General features: G+C 36.4%; 7 protein-coding genes and 4 pseudogenes across 7 annotated transcripts in view; 8 read left to right on the top strand and 3 right to left on the bottom strand.

Annotated features, from left to right (window-relative positions):
• The window catches only part of LOC100633622 (uncharacterized), a 4335-nt gene extending 1635 nt beyond the window's left edge, over positions 1-2700 (top strand). The window contains exons 3-6 of the mRNA XM_003383035.3: positions 373-1050; positions 1234-1362; positions 1881-2022; positions 2092-2700. Coding sequence (XP_003383083.1) covers positions 373-1050; positions 1234-1362; positions 1881-2022; positions 2092-2576 — 1434 coding nt within the window. The 3' untranslated portion in view covers positions 2577-2700. The remainder of the gene's footprint in view (positions 1-372; positions 1051-1233; positions 1363-1880; positions 2023-2091) is intronic.
• Positions 2701-2759: 59 nt separating this feature from the next.
• Positions 2760-3690, top strand: LOC100633497 (elongation of very long chain fatty acids protein 6 pseudogene; annotated as a pseudogene).
• An 85-nt stretch (positions 3691-3775) lies between these two features.
• On the top strand, positions 3776-4745 carry LOC100633371 (elongation of very long chain fatty acids protein 6 pseudogene; annotated as a pseudogene).
• A 90-nt stretch (positions 4746-4835) lies between these two features.
• Positions 4836-5738, top strand: LOC100633242 (elongation of very long chain fatty acids protein 6 pseudogene; annotated as a pseudogene).
• A 9-nt stretch (positions 5739-5747) lies between these two features.
• Positions 5748-6610, top strand: LOC100633116 (elongation of very long chain fatty acids protein 6 pseudogene; annotated as a pseudogene).
• A 39-nt stretch (positions 6611-6649) lies between these two features.
• Positions 6650-7298, top strand: LOC100634969 (small lysine-rich protein 1-like). Its single transcript, XM_003382963.3, has 2 exons — positions 6650-6764; positions 6820-7298. The coding sequence occupies exons 1-2, from the start codon at positions 6762-6764 to the stop codon at positions 7111-7113; spliced, it is 297 nt and encodes a 98-aa protein (XP_003383011.1). The 5' UTR covers positions 6650-6761; the 3' UTR covers positions 7114-7298.
• A 465-nt stretch (positions 7299-7763) lies between these two features.
• Positions 7764-11567, bottom strand: LOC100632989 (heparanase-like). The gene is made up of 8 exons (XM_003383030.2): positions 10915-11567; positions 10700-10859; positions 10590-10649; positions 10341-10541; positions 10182-10290; positions 10007-10122; positions 8138-8278; positions 7764-8085 (listed from the first exon to the last, which is right to left on the bottom strand). The coding sequence occupies exons 1-8, from the start codon at positions 11468-11470 to the stop codon at positions 7926-7928; spliced, it is 1503 nt and encodes a 500-aa protein (XP_003383078.1). The 5' UTR covers positions 11471-11567; the 3' UTR covers positions 7764-7925.
• A 47-nt stretch (positions 11568-11614) lies between these two features.
• Positions 11615-12474, top strand: LOC100632861 (uncharacterized). The gene is made up of 3 exons (XM_003383029.3): positions 11615-11707; positions 11753-12279; positions 12330-12474. The coding sequence occupies exons 1-3, from the start codon at positions 11701-11703 to the stop codon at positions 12402-12404; spliced, it is 609 nt and encodes a 202-aa protein (XP_003383077.1). The 5' UTR covers positions 11615-11700; the 3' UTR covers positions 12405-12474.
• LOC109584629 (uncharacterized) lies at positions 12313-15048 on the bottom strand. The gene is made up of 7 exons (XM_020000444.1): positions 14543-15048; positions 14405-14468; positions 14298-14351; positions 14209-14243; positions 14021-14063; positions 13018-13163; positions 12313-12600 (listed from the first exon to the last, which is right to left on the bottom strand). The coding sequence occupies exons 1-7, from the start codon at positions 14990-14992 to the stop codon at positions 12532-12534; spliced, it is 861 nt and encodes a 286-aa protein (XP_019856003.1). The 5' UTR covers positions 14993-15048; the 3' UTR covers positions 12313-12531.
• A 547-nt stretch (positions 15049-15595) lies between these two features.
• LOC100634843 (uncharacterized) lies at positions 15596-16796 on the bottom strand. Its single transcript, XM_003382962.3, has 4 exons — positions 16640-16796; positions 16449-16595; positions 15870-15975; positions 15596-15822 (listed from the first exon to the last, which is right to left on the bottom strand). Exons 1-4 carry the CDS (start codon positions 16726-16728, stop codon positions 15727-15729), a joined length of 438 nt encoding a protein of 145 aa, XP_003383010.1. The 5' UTR covers positions 16729-16796; the 3' UTR covers positions 15596-15726.
• Positions 16797-16857: 61 nt separating this feature from the next.
• On the top strand, positions 16858-20425 carry LOC100632733 (polynucleotide 5'-hydroxyl-kinase nol9-like). Its single transcript, XM_020000421.1, has 14 exons — positions 16858-16994; positions 17039-17242; positions 17310-17444; positions 17489-17524; positions 17580-17658; positions 18027-18111; positions 18186-18317; positions 18467-18621; positions 18691-18889; positions 19085-19351; positions 19657-19807; positions 19864-19935; positions 19980-20061; positions 20109-20425. Exons 1-14 carry the CDS (start codon positions 16920-16922, stop codon positions 20324-20326), a joined length of 1890 nt encoding a protein of 629 aa, XP_019855980.1. The 5' UTR covers positions 16858-16919; the 3' UTR covers positions 20327-20425.
• The last annotated feature ends 2 nt before the right edge of the window (positions 20426-20427 follow it).

Here is a 20427-nt window from a genome sequence, read left to right as displayed (position 1 = left end):
TATGTGTGCCATAATTTTAGTTAAAAGATCATACTTTATACAAGCAGTAAATTTAGGTTACAGGTACATGTACATGTATGTGTAGTTCATAGCTTTTTTAAACATATTAGTAAAGCACTCTTCTTAATGCCTATGTTTAATGATGTCCTATTATTCATTCTGAACACTACACTATTGATGATCCCATTGTGTATAATCTACTCTTGGTATTGTGTAATGGTCAGTTCCTACATGAATTGTGTAGGCGAGAATGATGGAGTTGAATGTTAGTAGAATGAAAGCCATAATTGTTTATGTTCAGGAAGTATTCTTTTACTTAAAATAACTCACAAATGTTACATTAAATGTTAATGTATATTTCATTACTTGTAGGCGTGTGTGGTCACTTATCGCCCGTCATCAAAGCAAGAAAAACCAGAGCCAGCTTTCAAGATATTTGGTACATCGCCACTTTATGGAGCAATAGAGGAACAGAAGGGAAGAATATTGAACAGAATGGACGAGCAGCTTAAAAAGCAGATACCCCCAACCCCTCCATCATCAAACAAGCAATCGTCCTCGTTTGAACTCCCTCCCCTTGTATTTGAGGGCATTCCCACGCCGGTTGGTGAGATGACCCAAGCTCAGTTACGAGGTTTTATACCGACAATACTCAAATATTCCACGGGTCGAGGGAAACCAGGCTGGGGTAAGGAAGATATGAAGCCATCTTGGTGGCCTGATGATGTCCCCTGGCAGAATGTAAGAAGTGATGTACGCAATGAAGCAGATAAGAAAGCCATGCCCTGGACTGACTGTTTGAGGAAGACAATCGTAGCTTGTTATACTCACCATGGTCGTCTTGATCTCCTTGAGGCTGCCGTCAGTCGGAAGAAGGAGGGAGAGGAGGAAGAGGGAGGAGAGAGGGAGGGTGGGGGAGGAGGAGATGGTGGGGATGAGAGGAGTGAAGCAGCAAGACAGTTGCAGCTGCAAATAGAGCAAGATCAGAGTATTGATTTCTCAAATGTCATGAGCTCAAGTAATGGGGTTAATGAGCTAACAGGAACACAGGTACAGTAGGTTATACACTCACAGCGTCACATTTATTGTACTAAAATATCATAGTAATATTCTCAATTGTGCAAGATATTTTAAGTTGATTGACAAAATTCTTCTAAAGCCTTAGTCATTATGCTTTATGTGATCTGTATGAAATTAGTTAACAATTATGACTGTATTTTAATGTCATTTTAGGATCAAGGGTTAAGTTCAGCAGATCAGCAAGTGTTTACCATTGACACTGGAGTTGGTAACTGTGACACTTCTGGTATGCCTACGCTAGCTGATGCATCTCTAGCAGAAACTGCAGCTAGACTACAACAGGTGACTATCTAGATATCTGTTATCTGTACAGTTTGCGAGTGTGGTCATAATGATATAAAATAATGGCTTATCAGCAAGTCTAAGCTCATTTGCAGCAAACGGTTGGAAAGATAAGACTAAGCTGCTTCTCTAGCAACAAGGAAAGTTGACGAAAATCTTCTTCATTGATGTAAAAGATTCTGATGTAGGATGGCAGCCTGAACTAGCTTGTGAAGCCTGAAGACCTACTAACATAAGCTATGACTGCGGTGACTGTCTCTTGCTTCTAACTATCTTTAAAGCAAAATAACCTTGATTGTTGCAGTATGTGATGAAGAGAATTTATATTTTTAAGCAAGACAACTGCATCAAGATCTACTATATTTAGACGTGTACAGTACTGCTTTGCTGGCTCTTGTAACCTGTACCGTGGCTAGGGGCAGAGCCCCTTAACATTTTGCATTTCACCCCTTAACATTTTGCATTTCAAAAAATCTTTGTAAATGTAACGTGTAACTCGTCTCTCTTTTTTATGCCAGGTTGCTGATGAGACTGGACAGGTACAATATGCTACACAGACAGTTACTGTGACTGAGAGAGACTCAAAAGCATTAGGTCAGCCGGTAGGCTCGACCACTACTGTTCTACTCACTGCCTACCCCAGTGGACATTCAGCAGTTGGTAAGATATTAACAATATTAATTATTCTTATTTTTTATATTTATTCTAATTCTTCATTACTTATTTAAGGTGATACACAGCAGCAGTATTATGGGAGTAACCCTGTTACTAATGATGCCAGTACTGCCTCCTCATCCTCTTCTGCAGTCCACAATAATACAAGCACAGCTCCTAGTGTACAAGTTGTCTATAGTGCTTCTGTTAGTGAATTACCTGAGTCTATAGTATCCGGGATTACAACTGGTCCTTATGAAGAAAGAGAGAGGGGGGTAGAAGGGCCTGACCCAGCTAGTTCCCCCGGGAGACAAGCATTAGCTGATACTAATGAGTATTTGTCACGTGCTACTGGTCTTTCGAACCACGATGTCAATATTGATTTGGCATCTCAGTATATCAGTGGGTACACGCATAAACCAGATAGCTTATTGACCGGAGGAGGTCAAGAAAAAGACCTTGGTATTTTGTCTGGTGAAGGTCAAGAGAAGGATCTTGGTTTGAACGGTGACAGTTCAGAGAAAGAGGACGCTCTGGTTAGTGCCACTACTGAACAATGAACTATTTACATAAAACAGTTGATTTTTACATGCATAGAGTGCACCTTTTCTTTCTTATTACTAAAAATAAAATAACACCTCTGAGTTTGTATAGATAAAAGATATTCATTATAATAAAATAAAAGATATTCATGGACTGGTAGTTATTATCAATAGTCATTGGTTCTAGATCTTGCCACTGTGTTGCCACACCTAGCTCAGTGTAGCTTAGCTGTGTCCATGTGGCAATTGTGACTTTGTGGTAGCTATGTATCTGAAGCCTTCAACTTTCTCTTGCTCTGATTCCACTTATTGGACAAATAACAATTGGTCTATTCCTATAATCTCAAGTATCCTATACCTCATTGTGATTTACTTTGGTAAGCAATGGATGAAGGACAGAGAACCTTTTCATCTAAAGCAAACTCTTATGCTGTGGAACTTGGCTTTAGCAGTCTTTTCTATATTTGGAGCTATTGTCCTTGTCCCTCCAGTTATTAGCTCAATGAGAGAGAAAGGATTTGTTTATACCTCATGTGTATCTGATGCTTATCACAGTTCTGAGTCTTCAGTGTGTTTCTGGGTCTTTCTCTTTATGCTATCAAAAGTAGTCGAACTTGGCGACACGTTATTTGTCATCTTACGCAAGAAGCCACTGATGTTCCTCCATTGGTATCATCACTTGTCTGTTCTTAGTCTCACCTGGTTCATTGTCTCAAAGGATGCCACAGGGATCGTTCATACCTCCAGTTCCATTAATTATAGTGTGCATTCCATCATGTATTCGTATTATGCTGCCACTTCTGCTGGTATTCGATTCCCTCCCATGATACCTCCTCTTATTACGTTGCTTCAGATATTGCAAATGTTTCTAGTAGCTACGGTTAATATTACTGCATTTATTTATCGTTCAACCTGCCCGGTTGATGTAGCTGTTGTTTGGGCTGCTGTGATTATTGTGCTTTCTTATGCTGCTCTTTTTGGAAATTATTTCATGCAACGCTATGTATTCAAGAAAAAGAAGAAAGAAGAGTGAATGGACTTTATGAAATTTGTCCGTGCTGCTTTAAACATTTGATTTAGTATTTCTATTATAATTATTTTGCTTATAGCTGCTATTTCATCCATTACCTAATCATGCATGGATTGATGAGATCTAGACTATATAGAGTAGAAAATGATCACGCCATTTAGATAGGCTGCATGCATAATGCATATCCCATGCCAAGCATGCAGCCTGGGGTCAGAGGTCCAACAGCGCGGTAGTCCGAGAGGCAAGGACTATGGTGGTCCAACTGAAGCCTTCTTCTTTCTCTTGCTCGGACTCTATTCATTGGACAGACAGCAATTGGTCCATTCCTATAATCTCAAGTCTCCTTTACCTGTTTCTGGTTTACTTTGGTAAGCAATGGATGAAGAGCAGAGAAGCTTTTAACCTGAAACGCCCTCTAATGCTATGGAACTTGGCTACAGCTGTCTTCTCTATATTAGGAGCCAGTGTGTGTCTACCTGCTGTTATTAACTCTACCATAGAGAAAGGATTTATCTATACAACATGTATATCTGATGGCTATTATGGCTCTGAGTCTTCAGTATGTTTCTGGGCCTTCCTTTTTACAGTGTCAAAAGTAATTGAGTTAGGAGACACCTTTTTCATCATACTTCGTAAGAAACCACTAATGTTTCTACACTGGTATCACCATGTAACTATCATCAACGTTATGTGGTTGATTTTTTCAAAGGCTGCAACTGGGATCTCTCACTGGGGTTCTGCAGTAAATTACACCATACATTCTATCATGTATTCGTATTATGCTGCCACTTCTGCTGGCGTCAGGTTTCCAGCTCTAATACCACCACTGATCACTATGCTTCAGATATTCCAAATGTTTTTTGGAGCTACAATTAATATGACTGCATTCGTTTATCGCTCAACTTGTCCAGTTGATGAAGCTGTTGTTTGGGCTAGTGTAATCATTTTACTGACTTATGCTGGTCTTTTTGGCAATTATTTCATGCAGCGCTATGTATTGAAGAAAAAGAAGAAAGAAGAGTGAAACTAAAAACTGGATATTATTGTAGTCTTCCTCTTTGTGATACCAAGTGCCCATAATAAAGTCTACCCAAAATAATAGATTTCTTATATTATAATTATTTGCTTAGCTGCTATTTCATCCATTATCTATAAAAAATAATACTTTAGTGCATGGATTTTTGGTTAAAATTATGATCATATCAGAGTATGAATGATTACATCATAGGGTGCAACTGAAAGGCACATTATTCAAGTGCAATAATAATGGTGGTCCAACTGAAGCCTTCTTCTTTCTCTTGCTCGGACTCTATTCATTGGACAAACGGCAATTGGTCCATTCCTATAATCTCAAGTCTCCTTTACCTGTTTCTGGTTTACTTTGGTAGGCAATGGATGAAGAGCAGAGAAGCTTTTAACCTGAAACGCTCTCTAATGCTATGGAACTTGGCTACAGCTGTCTTCTCTATATTAGGAGCCAGTGTGTGTCTACCTGCTGTTATTAACTCTACCATAGAGAAAGGATTTATCTATACATCATGTATATCTGATGGCTATTATGGCTCTGAGTCTTCAGTATGTTTCTGGACCTTCCTTTTCACAGTGTCAAAAGTAATCGAGTTAGGAGACACCTTTTTCATCATACTTCGTAAGAAACCACTAGTGGTTTTACATTGGTATCACCATGTAAGTGTTGTCTACCTTATGTGGTTTACTTTTTCAAATGCTGCTACTGGGATCTCTCACTGGGCTTCTGCAATCAATTACACCATACATTCTATCATGTATTCGTATTATGCTGCCACTTCTGCTGGCTTCAGGTTTCCAGCTCTAATACCACCACTGATCACTATGCTTCAGATATTGCAAATGTTTTTTGGAGCTACAATTAACGTTATTGCATTCGTTTATCGCTCAACTTGTCCAGTTGATGAAGCTGTTGTTTGGGCTGGTGTAATCATTGTGCTCTCTTATGCTGTTCTTTTTGGCAATTATTTTGTGCAGCGCTATGTATTGAAGAAAAAGAAGAAAGAGTGAAATCAAACTGGGTATTGTAATCTACATGAACGTGCCCATAATTTAATAGTAGATCTACAGGCATTTTTGTGTAAAAAATTGTATAGATGTATGAAAATAATTATTAATAAAAATTATAAGTCACACCCTCATAAAAATGGAAATGTTAAAACCTACCGCTTTCTCTTGCTCGGACTCCATTACCTGGCTACACAACAATTGGTACATTCCTCTAGCCTCGAGTTTACTTTATCTCGTTTTTATGTACTTTGGACAGCAATGGATGAAGAACAGGAAACCTTTTAATTTGAAGTTACCCCTCACCCTATGGAACTCTCTCTTAGCAGCATTCTCTATCATAGGAGCCTCCGTGTGTGTACCTGCTATTGTATATTCAACCAAAGAGAAAGGATTCATTTATACAACCTGCACGTCTGACAGTTTCAAGCAACCTGATTCTCCAGTCTGCTTCTGGGTGTTGCTTTTCGTGCTATCAAAAATTTTCGAGTTAGGGAACACATTCTTTGTCATATTTCGGAAGAGACCTCTCATCCTTTTACACTGGTATCATCATTTGAGTATGGTCGGTCTGTCGTGGTTTACTTTCTCAAAGGCTGCGACTGGCATTTGTCATTGGTCCAGCTCAATCAATTTCAGCATGCATTCCATAATGTATTCGTACTATGCTGCTACGTCTGCTGGTATCCGATTCCCAGTTGTGATCCCAGCATTCATCACTGTACTTCAAATACTGCAGATGTTTATTGGGTCTACTGTCAACTTTACTGCATTTCTCTATCGCTCTTCTTGTCCAGTTGATGAAATTGCGGCTTGGGCTGGTGTTATTGCTTTACTGTCTTATGCTGCTCTTTTTGGTCGTTACTTTATAAAGCGCTACATACTAGGCATAAAAAAGGACAAGAAAGCATAAAGATGTTCACTCATAATACTCAAAATTATTTTATTCATCTATGGTCAATTAAATTTTGTTAGAAAAAATTTTAAAGTGGAAGTTAATTTTTTCATTATGGGTGTGTCATTGCTCTTTGCCATGGCAACGCATATACAACCGGAGGTGGCGCCTCGCGGGTCAAATGTCTGTCCAGAGAAGGACATGAGTGACTTCTTTGCAGGTACTCTTCCTGTTTGCAATAGATATGGTAATTATGGAGCTTTCTATTGTTGTAATTTAATAATGTTCATTTTATCAAATAGCCTGGAAAAAAGAAAGGCAAGTCCGGTGGTGGGAAAGGAAAAGCTAAATCAAAAGGAGGAGGAGGGAAGAAAAAAGGAAGCAAAACAGGAAAGAAGGGAAAAGGAAAGGGAAAAGGCTCAAAATCAGCATCAGAAAAGAAAGCTCAGCCTGTACCAGATCCCTTTAGTGTTGCTGCAATGTTAAATGCATATTACATCTCACATGGCCCGGTTGAGTTTCTAGCATTTCGTGGCTATACGTGGGGAGGAGGTGAAGGAGCGAAAAAGAAAAAGAAAGGAAAGAAAAAGAAGTGACATTTTATACATTCTAGTATAATTCTTTCTGTGAAAAATTTGTGGGATGGATTTTCATTTATCATGCACTCTTTACTACGACCGTGATACTATTAATAATTGTATTTTATAACAAATCTCACTTCTATAAATACATTTTATCTCTGCCTGTAAATTAATGAAAGATATTTTATGTACCATGCAAAGAATATAGTCTACAATGCAGAACTGAAGTAATATACTTTAGTGTGATGAATATGATTTTATATTATAGGCTATTGATTGTGCTATGGGATGTGTATAGCTGCAGTGTTTGCAGATATGAATATAGTCATTTCACAGCCTCTTATGCTCATAATGGATGCTTAGATATTAGCATTAGTAAACACAATGATTATAAATGAGAGTAATTGTATTTTATTAGCGCTTCACTCAGTTGATGGAGGCTAAACTCTGAGCTCAATCTTAACAATAAGAATGAACATTATGTTACATTGAAGTAGATGCAGTTGTCTTCAGAATTTTCTCTTTTCCATTTTTTGATAAAAATAATATCCTGCCAATTTTTAGCACCAGTTTTGATTGGAATTAACTCAAACTTGTACATCATACAGAACTTGCAAACCAATTCACATAAATGAAAAAGGAACTCTGGCTGACTGCCTAAATTATTCTTGCATTGCATGGTCACATAAAACAAAATACATGCAACATGTATCGGGAAAATGTAATTAAAAAATTTAGCTCTGCATTAGAAATTATATTACAACCAATTTTTGAGCCTGATATACATGTAGCTAGCAATAGTTCAGCATAAATTATGTAGCAGTTTCTCACATGCATGCTTTAGCATTAGCACTAGTAAAGACAATGTATCCAAAAGATAAAGAAGGCAGTTCCATGCTAGTACCACTTGGCTCAGCCTTAGGCTGCAGTTGAGGAATGGAGTCTCCATTAACTAGCTCAACTTTTACTCCATTTAATAGAACATCTCTATTGTTTAATATAAAATAAGTGATACTGTTATTATATCTGTGCCGCTTACTGGCTTGTTGAATTATTTTCTGATGGAGTCAACCAGTACACGTCTCTGCTACTTGATTTGAGCTCACTGTTCTCAAGACTGATTTGAGCAGCATCAGTGTTGGTGTTAAGAGCTAGGAGGACTACACTTCCTTTAGGATATCTATTGAATCACACGGACAAGCTGATTAAGTTTACATTATTAGTTGGAAATAGTTTGAATACACGATTTAACTGCTACAAATTGTATTATAATTATGGTTAATTATGCATTTTTATGTAAGAAAAAAGGGAAGACAAAATAGCTCAAAAATCACCCCCAATTTTTATTACATTTTCTGATACATATTGATGTCCTTATGCTGTGTAGAAAGTTTGAGGTGATTCCGACTTCAATTTTTCAAGTTACGGCCATTTTAAGGAAACATCAAAATTTTGAAAAATACCAAAGACTATAGCCCATGGTTTTTTCCAAAAAATGGTTCCGAAATCACCCCAAATTTTTATTACATTTTTTGATACATATTGATGTCCTTATGCTGTGTAGAAAGTTTGAGGTGATTCCGACTTCAATTTTTCAAGTTACAGCCATTTTAAGAAAACGTCAAAATTTTGAAAAATACCCAAAGCTATTATAGCCCATGGTTTTAAAAAAAAATGGCTCCAAAATCACCCCAAATTTTTATTACATTTTTTGATACATATTGATGTCCTTATGCTGCGTAGAAAGTTTGAGCTGATTCCGACTCCAATTTTTCAAGTTACGGCCATTTTAAGAAAACGTCAAAATTTTGAAAAATACCCAAGGCTATAGTCCATGGTTTTTTCAAAAAATGGCTCTGAAATCACCCCCAATTTTTATTACATTTTTTGATACATATTGATGTCCTTATGCTGTGTAGAAAGTTTGAGCTGATTCCGACTTCAATTTTTCAAGTTACGGCCATTTTAAGGAAACGTCAAAATTTTGAAAAATACCCAAGACTATAGCCCATGGTTTTTTTCAAAAAATGGCTCCGAAATCACCCCAAATTTTTATTACATTTTCTAATACATATTGATGTCCTTATACTGTGTAGAAAGTTTGAGGTGATTCCGACTTCAATTTTTCAAGTTACAGCCATTTTAAGGAAACGTCAAAATTTTGAAAAATACCCAAGGCTATAGTCCATGGTTTTTTCAAAAAATGGCTCTGAAATCACCCCCAATTTTTATTACATTTTTTGATACATATTGATGTCCTTATGCTGTGTAGAAAGTTTGAGGTGATTCCGACTTCAATTTTTCAAGTTACAGCCATTTTAAGGAAACGTCAAAATTTTGAAAAATACCCAAGGCTATAGTCCATGGTTTTTTCAAAAAATGGCTCTGAAATCACCCCCAATTTTTATTACATTTTTTGATACATATTGATGTCCTTATGCTGTGTAGAAAGTTTGAGCTGATTCCGACTCCAATTTTTCAAGTTACGGCCATTTTAAGAAAACGTCAAAATTTTGAAAAATACCCAAGGCTATAGTCCATGGTTTTTAAAAAAAATGGCTCCAAAATCACTCCCAATTTTTATTACATTTTTTGATACATATTGATGTCCTTATGCTGTGTAGAAAGTTTGAGTTGATTCCGACTTCAATTTTTCAAGTTACGACCATTTTAAGAAAACGTCAAAATTTTGAAAAATACTCAAGGCTATAGCCCATGGTTTTTTTCAAAAAATGGCTCCAATATTACCTCATATTTTTATTACATTTTTTGACTTATATTTATGTACTTATGCTATGTAAAACGTTTGAGCTGATTCTAAAATTAGCATAGTCCATGGTTTTTAAATGGTTCTAATATTACCCCAAATATTTTGCATGCTAAAACAACTGTTTCAAAATTAACATACGGTTGTTTAGCGCAGTGAGCGTAAGTCCTTACACTACGTCCTTTATCTTTGGCTCCTTTAACTTCAAGAACCTCAGGCCCTACTAGCCTCTTGTACAGTAGCGATAACCAATAATCCTAAAAATATAAGTTTATTATTAGTTTATTATTAATGCTAATGTTGTTAATTAATTAACTGGGAGTGGGTTTTGATTCTTGTCAAGTAAAGCATAATTTCCTCCCACGAAATCCTGTCGAAAAACTTTCTTTTGCGTGTACGATGTCACACCTAACTTGTCAAGCCACCTAAAAATGAGCACCAGAGTATAAAATGATAATTTATTTTCAGTTCTGACATAAATCCTGATATGAAGGATTCTGAATAAAGAGCTCTTCCTCCTCCGTATGAGCTTGAGGTTTCGCCCAACCAAAGGTCACCTTTGTATCCTGCCTTACTGGCAATGCCCATCAACTCTTCAATTTCATCGTAGAGTTTATCCAATTCTTTGACTGAATGGAAATCATCAAGAGTAATGTTTTCGCTGCTACCGTAATATCTGTGCATTGATCGAATTAAATTTATATTTATACTGTCTTAGTCTTACTGGTGCCACGTAGCTGCATTAATAAATTTACTGTCACTCTCTGAATCTGCTTCTATAAAACTAGCAAAAATTACTTTATTATTTTAAGTGCAGAAATTGCATGCGCTTACTCTGAAAATATTCTTCCTCTTGCCAAAGTTGCTACATCAGGCCCAGCCATAAAAATATCAGGATAGTTCTTTTTCTCAAGTATTGACTTAAGCTTCTTGAAATTGTCAACTATTTGCTGAGGAGTTATAGTTGTGTTGTGTTTGTAATACAGATCTGGCTCTATTATTACAAATTATGAAACTAATAATTATAATTATATTACGTAAATTCTTACCGTTTCCCAATTCCCAATCCACTGCATAGTTTTTCTTTAAAGTATAATCAATGAGAAGTTCAGCATTTGTTGAATTCCATGATCCATTGGAATCTTGTAATCTCTGATTCAAACCAAATATAAACTTCCAGCCAACTGCTTTAGTGAACTCATTCACTGCATCCCATTGTGACGGTGACATATAAAAATTTGAATCTGCAAACCAATCAAACGAAGTGGACAAAGTGCCTTTCCTTGTTATTATCTCTTCCTTTTGTCCCTCCTCCTCCTCCTCCTCCTGCTTGTTAGGATCAAATATCAAGAAGTCTTGGGAAGTCCCTCCAACTCTCAAAGTGACAGGTACCAAAGCCTTGGCCATGTTGATGATTTTAGTAGCAGTAAAATCAATGTCACTCCAATTCCTTGATATAGAGCCTGCGTCTATTGTGACTGAGAGGAAATCATCAGCAACAATGCGGTAAGGAGCATCAAGACTGATTGTGACTGTAGCCCTGTCTTCAGAGTTACTTGGTGTTAAGAAAACCAAGAGATAACACGAAATCAATTGAACATACATGTTAGATTTGCAAGCAGCCTGCTAAGGTCAGTAAAGGGTGTGTTGTTTGGTAGTGAATATCCTTATACAGCAGTTTTGTGATTAAATTCATGTAATACAGAGAGATTGAAGCTGTATATCTAAGCTACTGTTGCACCTCTGATGTAAAAGATGTTCTTTTGAACAAATAATAACCTTTTATAACTTATTAAACTATTATTAAATTAAATTTAAATTCAAGATGGTTGACAATGACAAGTGAGGCATCAATGGAAGGTGCCTTATTTTTTTTACTCATAATAGGTATTGAAGCATCCAGAGAAGTCAATACGTTAGTAAGGAAGTGGCTACATGGCGGAAAGGAGTCATTAGATCTTCCTGTCTCTCCTAAGGTTGTTTTCTGGGAAGGTAAACAAGGAATTGGTGCTGGATCACTTCCTGGAGCAAAAGCATTTCAAAGAAGAGAATCGCTTGCTGTTAAAGTGAAAAAAAAGCTTTTGAATGCCAGGAGGAGGAAAGCAGAGCGTGAAGACTCTTTGCGACCCAGTAACGAAGTAGCTGAAATGTCTTCCGAAATTGAAGAAGAGGAGAGTAAAGGCAGCATAATGCTTAAATCAAAAAAACGTAAATCAAATTATGAGGAACGAACGGCAAAAAGGAAACGATTCCTTACAACTGATGCAAATAATAACCCACTCAAACCCTCTATTAATCCATTAACATTCACTGATGCTGAAAGGCATAGTGATGCGACTTGTACCAGTCTGCCTGTTAATGGTGGGCATGGAGAGCTAAGTGTGAAAGGAGTTGGTCAGAAAACGCCAGGAAAGGTAAGACAAAGCATGTCACTGTTGTCAGGTGTGTGTCATTTTGAACATAGATAAAGAACTTAAACAAGCAAAAACGGAAAAAAAGAAAAGGGAAATTACAAAAGGACCACAGACACGAGTGTTAAAAATTATATTTTATGGATATTTGTACATAGTATATTAAATGCAGTTTATATTGTTCAGGAGCCATAAAAAGTGATGATTATTAATATGTAACAATTTCTTGAAGTTTTTGAGATGTGGAAAGTTGCTTCATCTAAATTTCTCTGCTTCATCCTCTTCTCTATGACCCAGTGACACAGCCATTAATTCTCCATACCACTATAGAAAAGAAACATTACATGCCGCCCCTGTGAGTATGACTAATTTTATTATTGGCTCTACATTGTACTTTACTTTAAATAGTCCTGCTAGCATTAACACTTATGTACTTGTGTATAAACATTCTCACTTCACTTGTACTGGGGGGGGAATCCTTTTGATATTCTTACTAAAATTTGTAATAAGCCAAAACTGCCCTTAGTCCCCTCTCCTTGTTTGCTTATTTAATATATCTGTGGTCAAGGAATTGGCAATTGGCTCCTTTTAAGGCTGAATGTATACATTGAGCTTTGGGGCTATCGCTTGTAGTGTAGTAATTATACAGCTATGTGGGTAGCATTAATGTGATTCTGTTGCTGAGTGTAGGCACCAGTGAAGTGGGTTGAAAGAGCGGTTAGTTCTAGTGCTATTTCTTACTTCATTTCTTCCGTTGTCACTAGCAAACTTTATGTAGAACATCCCGCTGCTGCTTTCCTTGTTCCATCCTTTTCTTCTTGCGATCGGAGGCGATATTTTTAATACCCTCTTTGCAAACGGGAGTGATATTCTCTCAATGATTGAATCTGTAATGAATAAAAATGATATAATGTTAATCGTCTGAGATTAGTCATGTGAGAAAGATGATCACAATATTGAGTCATAATTCCATTAAGAGACATCCTCAGTGACTAATAACACGTATTAAAGTTCAATCAATGTAAAATGATTATTCACTAACTGACTTATAGTCACTCAATATATGCAACTGTAATTTAATACAGCCTCATAACTGTATGTATCCTTCCCAAGAGTGTAGTTCATGTGTGGTGCTATCTACCATGCAATCCTACACTAATAAATGTGTGGGTCTGTTCATGTATTGGTATATACAATATATACAAGTGTTGGCATTAAGATATGCGGGCGTGTTTAAATCTTGAGGGTTACAAAATATGCTAACATGATTATGCTAATGATTATTTGCTGTTTTTCATTTGCCTGACATGTGTTCTGATGATACGTCAGCACTGTGTCATCTACACCATGTCAATGCTTGTGAGAGTCTGTGTGACAACATGGCATTAACAGAGTATACACAACATCAACAACCCCTCACGACATCCTCTTGTTGCCAATAACATTGCTATGACTTTGAGGAAGACACAACAAGAAAGCTACAACTGAGCAGGAGAAGCATAATTTGATAGAAGTACAAAGTGTTAACTGCTCCTTGTAGGCTTTGTAGGAAAACATGATTTATTGCAAAAAGCCTTTTCAAGGAACAATGATCTTCCAGTATGGATAATTGAACTACACGCCATTTGACTAGTTATGGTAAAGGGTACATATTACTGTAATGTAATGGAATCCAATCTACTTAGACTGTCAGTATCATGTTACTTGGTAATGATGCAATTACATAGCTCTCTATTTGACTTACCTTTGATGTACACGCCACCCAGAACAGGAGCAGAGGGTAATGGCTATAATTGAAAGAGAAAGAGATGTGATAAGTTTTGAATTAAAAAAGAGGTCAGGAAGTGTGAGGAAGCATGCAATGTATGAGTTAATGTAACGTAGCAATTTGTAATAATAATTGAGCCAATTTCCTATCCAAATTCTTCTTACCTTATCTACTGGATCAAAGTAAAATAGAAAGTTGCCTAATCATGCATAATAGAGATGAAAGGTCAAGAACATGACTAATGTACTCTCACCTTTAAGTATGAATACCCTTCTTTTCCATTTACTGATCAAGGAAGGATTAGGACCTGTTTGTTTATCACAAAAAAGAGTATTGTCTATCACATTATTTATAGCTTGCCTGTTTTTGACATGATGCCAATCTTTTGTACATCTTTCATTAGCCCCAACTGTGCATATGAAGGCTAGAGAGAGAGAGAGAGAGAGAGAAAGAAATGAAGGAGAGTTTAAATACAATTCAACATGCATGATAGCATACCTTTCCCAGTTTTGATGATGAAGATCCCAGTGAATAGTAAATAGATCTATCTCTTGGACTCAGTTGTCCAAACATTTCCCCTGGTAGCTCTACACGCTGGAGTTGGCCTGTCAGTGGACTTGCTGGAGCAGATATTGTCTGTCTTGTTACATCAAGTAAACCAGTTGGACTAGAAACACCATCAGAGCCACTGTCAACAGAGTCAGGTAGCTGGAGTCTCCACATTTGACCATTATTCAAACTAATGCTTCTCCTGATGAATGATCTCTGTCCTGTATCTTCATTCCTCTTAGTGTTGACTGGTCTTGGTACATCGTAGAGGTTCTCAGCTATAGCTTGCTCTGAAGTCATGCTGAATGGGTATACATCACAAGGAGGATAATCATACTCGTGGTATGAAGGCTGAATGGCCATCAAATTAGAGCAACTTCTGCTATAAGAAAGATTCATATTGCTCCTAGCAATACTGAGAATTCTATATGCAGGGGGATAATAATAGCTAAGAATGCTTTGTTTGCCCTTATAAATGCATGAGTAGCAGTTTGTCACTGCCCACACCCGACAACAGGGGAACTTATATGTTATCTGAATTAGACAGTCACAAGGCGTATGGAGTGTTTGCTAACAAAAGAGACACAACTCACTGTACATGGTGAGGATTCACACACACACTTCTTGTACATACATGAAGTTAAACACCAGTTCATAATCAAACAAGGAGTTTGTACACTTTCTAGTGTCTCGATAAACAATTAAAACACTTAATTAGTCTCTCTTCTCTTTTTGTAGTACAAGCATCAATTTCCTTTACCATATTTCATTGTTTCATGCAATATGGTTGAAGAATTAAGATATGTCACTGTATGTACAGTATTCAATGATCTGATTTCTGCAACGTTGCAATTTGTGCAGTTGCAGTGAAATTGCGTGTTAAGAAAAGTCTATCATAATAGAAATATAGTGACATTCATAACAGCAAGAGTAGGTACTAGCATCTCTTAATCTCTGTCCTCTTGACAAGAATTATACCAATTAACAGAGACATAAAGTATATGCTTTCTGGCACATGCTTTAACCACATGATTGGCAAAGTGGCCACAATTCAATTACATCACTTTAAAAGTTACAAAAAACATCAACATAATTTATATCAAAAGTCAATTCTTCCTCTCTCTTTCTCTTGTTCAGGTCACTTCATCGAAGTTGGTCGTAATTAACTTTGTTGTGTCAGAGTTTGATGGGGAATGAGGCGAAAGAGAGGGAGAATCAGCTTGCAGTAACTATTTTAAAATTAAGATAACAGTCTGTAAGCATTGATATGACTTACCTGAAACCCTCTGTTTACTAATATTGACTTTTGTGAAGGATGTCGATCATCATCATCATCATCATCATCATCTTCATCTTCCTCTGAAAATGCTAGCTGATTAGTTCTAAATATAATAATAACAATAATAATAATAATACACAGATGTGGTTATGTCGATCTACCACCCCCCATCAGTGGTAGATGGCTTCATTTAACTTTGTTTTTGTTGTACATGTAGTTTCTCTTTCTGTTTTTTGTTTCTTTCTATGTACAGGGTAATCCCTTTTTGTCCTCCTTTTGTCTGTTTTGTATCTTTCTTGTAATAATAATAATAATAATAATAATAATAATAATAATAATAATAGTATAATTAGATGTCTATGTACATACATTGTGCATCTATGGTTTTCATTTCCCTCCAACATAGTTATAATGCAGAGACGAAGATATTCACTTTTTTTTTTACATAACTAGCATATTTTAATGATTATGTTAGTAATTAATATGCATAGTGTTGTTCTTAAATGGACATCCGTCTATTGCTTGCATTCCAAAATTATAACTTTTAATTTTAACCCTTTCCTCCCTCTAATTCACTTTTTCGTTCCTCTCGGCTGTTTCGTGTAAACTTCCTCTTCGCTTTCAGAGGAAACGGCATCGGCTCTTGAAGGGAAAGGATCATCATCCTCACTCTCCATCGACAGAGCCTTGAACTGATTCATCACGTGATCATCTCTGTATTTCCTAATTAAGAGTATCATTTTAATGTAGAGAGAGTGGATTATTACCATGATTTTCTAGGTGTGTAGTCAAAGGACTTGCTTCCCTGGCCTCCCCCTCCTCTGTTGCTTCCTCCTAGTCCAAAGCATTGGCCCATTTCATTTGGAAAAGTACAAACAACAAAAAAAGGATGGAACTAGGCGGGGCTCGAGGTTGGTTTGGGTGGGCGTTAAGCCACCACGTGGTTTCCGTGCATTTATCGATAGATGCCCGTACACTCCAATCCAAGCAGGCGTGGTTAAGTTATGAGAATTGGCCAATGAAAAGCTTGAGACCACGTGCTATGTTATGGCCGGTCCTGTGTGCTTGCTGAGGTCTTACAGATCTTCTACGACTTGTATTGCTCTCTTTAAGACTGGAGCGGTTAGAAAACAACCTCTAATACATCCCAATACTTATTTACTTAGGCCCTGACTTTTGAAGGAGCCGTAGACCTCCGGTTATTGTTGGGAAATTTGGAAATATCAGGTCACGTGACTCGCCCCTCCCCTTGCTTTGAGACCCTTTACTCTCCCTCCGGTTGTAGTCACGTTGTCATATCAAACAATACGGTAGTTCCCGAGTCTTCGTTGGATTTTAATTCCTTAGAACTTAGTCGAGTTGATGTCGAAGTAATTAATAATTAAAAATTATTTTAGCATAAATTACACTGTGTAGTAATTAAAGGTTCTTTCCCAGCAAATTAGGCTATTACTCAATTCTCCGTCACATTCTTCGCACTCACTAGGAGCAATTGCTTTGCTAAAGGAGACCAAAACATCATTCCTTCATGGCTTGAAGCACCACTTCAAGACAAAACGTTACTTCCCATTGGTACAAAGTTTAAAATAAATTATCAACTCTCTCTTTGTCTCTAGGGTGACGTTGCTTATCCGTTAAGAAACTTTAGGACGGTATGCATTCATAATTTCATAATATATGCATGTATCTTTTATTTTTCATTTATAGTTATCAAACTTTACCAACAGTCTATGCATACCTCAGTCATATAGAGACTTGTGCAGTAAAATATGTTCTAATAAAGAAGGTATATGAACTTTTTATGTTTCAATTTTGTATGATAAAATTGCATAGTACAGTACAGCCCTTTACTGCTACCCACTTGATCAACATGTTTTTGTTTTTTTTGATATCCAATGCCTTATTTCATACAAATATTACTACATTAGTATATAGGTGTAGTCACCATATGATTCCTTAATGAGCAACTGATTCCTTAATTTCGACATTCCTATCATAAATTCTATACTGCAGTGTGTATGGTGAACATTGTGATTAATTATGTATAGATCAAATTAAGTTAATGCATATGTAATAGTGAATAGTATGGGTATTATTATCATTATTATGCATGTAGAATTATACATAGTAAGTCATAGTTTCTCCTTATTTTAGGCCCTCTCATTGTCCTTATTTGTGGTGTAGCAAACTCTGGAAAGAGCACATTTGCTCGGTTCCTTACCAATTCATTACTTAATCAGTAAGGAGAGAGAGAGGGAGGGAAGGAGGGGAAGGGCTTGTATATATAGCCTTGTACTTTATTGTATCATTTAGTTATGAGTCTGTTTCATTCCTCGAGTGTGATGTTGGCCAGTGTGAATTTACTGTGTCAGGTCTAGTGTCTCTACACTGTATAACTGATCCTGTACAGGGTCCAGCTTTTGTACACCAAAGAACCCCAAAAAAGTAAAAAATACAAATGAAGATATTATGTACTCATACATGCATTGCTACTTTTAATTGTGTAAAATTAATAAAAATAATAACAGAGTGAATAAGTAATATTGGAGTAAAACCCACATGATACTAAATTTATATACAGCAACTGTTATTAGGAGTTTTATTTTTGGTGACATCTCCCCAAAGAATCAACCAAAATTTTACACCAACTTAATCTCTCTATGCATGGAAGAGTACAAGAACCATGTGACCGGTTGTCATGGAAATGGAGCATGCCCACTTGTAATTAATACGTGTGGGTGGACTTCAGGTATCAAAATTATAATAATAATTATTAGTAAATGTAATGTACAAGTAAATTTTTTCTCTTTCTTTATAGGTATTGGCATTCATTTATTGATGGATGTTATTGCTATAACCACGCCCACAATTATACTCCAATTTATTAATAGTTTAACAGTGAATGATCCTGTTGAATTATCGGTATTGACCCATCAGTACATTAGCACTATCTCCCCATGGAGTAGCTTAGAACCAACTCTCTCAATGGCAATGAGAGACAGACCAGAAGGATCATGGTATTTCTTAATGAATGATTTTTATACTAATACTTTCCACCTTTTTAATTTTTTGGCAAAATTTGAGCAACTTTGAAATTCATAAAAAAATCTACTTTTGATCAGAATCAGCTCAAATTATCTATGAAGCATAAAAACATGAATCTTTAGAAAAGATGACAGTAAAAAATAGATTGTGATTTGCTTAACTTTTAGCTCAGGTAATAAAAGAAAGAGGGTTAGAGAAAAAGAAGATTCCGAAGAAGTTGACGAATTAACAGAAGCAGAAGAGGAGGAGGAGGAAGAGAAAAGGGAAAGGGAAGAAGATGAAGAGAGTGAAGCAACTTTTAATGTCACAAACATTGAATGCGGAGCCTTTGATGGAGAAGAAGTGAAAAGAAATGAGCCACATACAAATAAATGGACAGCTGGGGATTGTGCCGTATATACCATCTGGTCATTCAATGGATCCAAGAAACAATCGTAAGTAATGAAAAACTATTAATTATATTTATGTGGGTCCATAAACCATACATACGTCTATTAGTAAGTTCATTATATTCATCCATATACCGTATAAGTGGTTTTTTCGAGGGTTGCAAATTTCGTGGATTCCCTCCTAATTCGCGAAAATAAAATCTGCGAAAATCAATTTAATACGGTACCTGCATGGCACACGTGGTAGGATTCGCGAAATTAAAATCTGCGAATTGGAATTTTAGCAGATTTCGCGAAATATAATTCCCTTGAAAAAAACCACTTATACGGTATCATTGCTTTATGTTCAGAGGCTTAGAGAGAATAGCTAGACTCGTCTCTTACTTCTCTCCGTTATTGGACTCTCTTCAATCAACAAGAACTGATTTTAATTTCCTTCTTTCGTGCCCTCCTTATCAAGTGCCATTGGATAAACTAGCCGTACATTGTATTCATAGGAATGTAAGCTAATGATAATAATTATGAGCCTGCTTGTTGTGATTTTACTATGGCAACAGGTCCCTCCCAGTCAATTGTTGTATGCTGTAAATGCAAAGTTTGTGTGGCTAGCTAAAGTAAATCAAGATGAGGTAATTATTGAACTTTTTAAAATCATTAATTATCATTAACATAGGTATGCCATGAGACCCAGCTTGTGGGAGGAGCTTTTAAATTAATTAAGAGCTCATTGCCTGTCGCTGAATACTGTGGAGTGGGTATGTTTGTTTATTTTTATTTTATTTTTATTTTATTCTTTTTATAGGATTAGTTCGTGGTATAGATGCTAAAAAGAGAATCATTTATATTACCACCCCAGCTTCCCCTCTTAGTCTAGCCGATGTGAATTGTATAGTTTTAGGCAATTACGAAAAACCATTTCATTTAGTATCACAAGCCCACATAGATGGAAACTGTCCTTATGAATCAAGAGACTTTAAGCATACTAGATACGGAGATCTTGGGTTTGATAATGCTTTCTAGCAGAGGACAAAATTTAATTATGATTTTTGCATTTTTATTATTGTCATTTGATTATCTTGATTGTAGGTGTGGCAAATATTAAATGGCTTCTTGGTGAAATG

This window comes from Amphimedon queenslandica, unplaced genomic scaffold (genome assembly GCF_000090795.2).
Source record: "Amphimedon queenslandica unplaced genomic scaffold, v1.1 AMPQUscaffold_13516, whole genome shotgun sequence".
Lineage (NCBI taxonomy): Eukaryota > Metazoa > Porifera > Demospongiae > Haplosclerida > Niphatidae > Amphimedon > Amphimedon queenslandica.
Note: the sequence above shows the minus strand (reverse complement) of the source record. Positions and strands in the feature narration are given on the sequence as shown.

Excerpts from the sequence above, each read along its gene's own strand:
- LOC100632989 (XM_003383030.2), bottom strand. The coding sequence starts at position 11,470 with ATGTATGTTCAATTGATTTCGTGTTATCTCTTGGTTTTCTTAACACCA. Across the intron at positions 10,650-10,699 it reads AGAGGAAGAATATTTTCAGA|TTTTATAGAAGCAGATTCAG; the intron begins GTAAGCGCATGC and ends AATTTTTGCTAG. Across the intron at positions 8,086-8,137 it reads GAAAATAATTCAACAAGCCA|AGATGTTCTATTAAATGGAG; the intron begins GTAAGCGGCACA and ends ATTAAACAATAG.
- LOC100632861 (XM_003383029.3), top strand. Across the intron at positions 12,280-12,329 it reads GTCAGAAAACGCCAGGAAAG|ATAAAGAACTTAAACAAGCA; the intron begins GTAAGACAAAGC and ends TTTTGAACATAG.
- LOC109584629 (XM_020000444.1), bottom strand. The coding sequence starts at position 14,992 with ATGAATCTTTCTTATAGCAGAAGTTGCTCTAATTTGATGGCCATTCAG. Across the intron at positions 14,064-14,208 it reads ACTTTGATCCAGTAGATAAG|CCATTACCCTCTGCTCCTGT; the intron begins GTAAGAAGAATT and ends TTTCAATTATAG. Across the intron at positions 12,601-13,017 it reads GTGACAACGGAAGAAATGAA|TGGTATGGAGAATTAATGGC; the intron begins GTAAGAAATAGC and ends TCTTTTCTATAG.
- LOC100634843 (XM_003382962.3), bottom strand. The coding sequence starts at position 16,728 with ATGGGCCAATGCTTTGGACTAGGAGGAAGCAACAGAGGAGGGGGAGGC. Across the intron at positions 16,596-16,639 it reads TACACACCTAGAAAATCATG|GAAATACAGAGATGATCACG; the intron begins GTAATAATCCAC and ends ACTCTTAATTAG. Across the intron at positions 15,823-15,869 it reads TAGTAAACAGAGGGTTTCAG|TTACTGCAAGCTGATTCTCC; the intron begins GTAAGTCATATC and ends ATTTTAAAATAG.
- LOC100632733 (XM_020000421.1), top strand. The coding sequence starts at position 16,920 with ATGGCCGGTCCTGTGTGCTTGCTGAGGTCTTACAGATCTTCTACGACT. Across the intron at positions 17,659-18,026 it reads AATATGTTCTAATAAAGAAG|GCCCTCTCATTGTCCTTATT; the intron begins GTATATGAACTT and ends TCCTTATTTTAG. Across the intron at positions 19,936-19,979 it reads CTAAAGTAAATCAAGATGAG|GTATGCCATGAGACCCAGCT; the intron begins GTAATTATTGAA and ends TCATTAACATAG.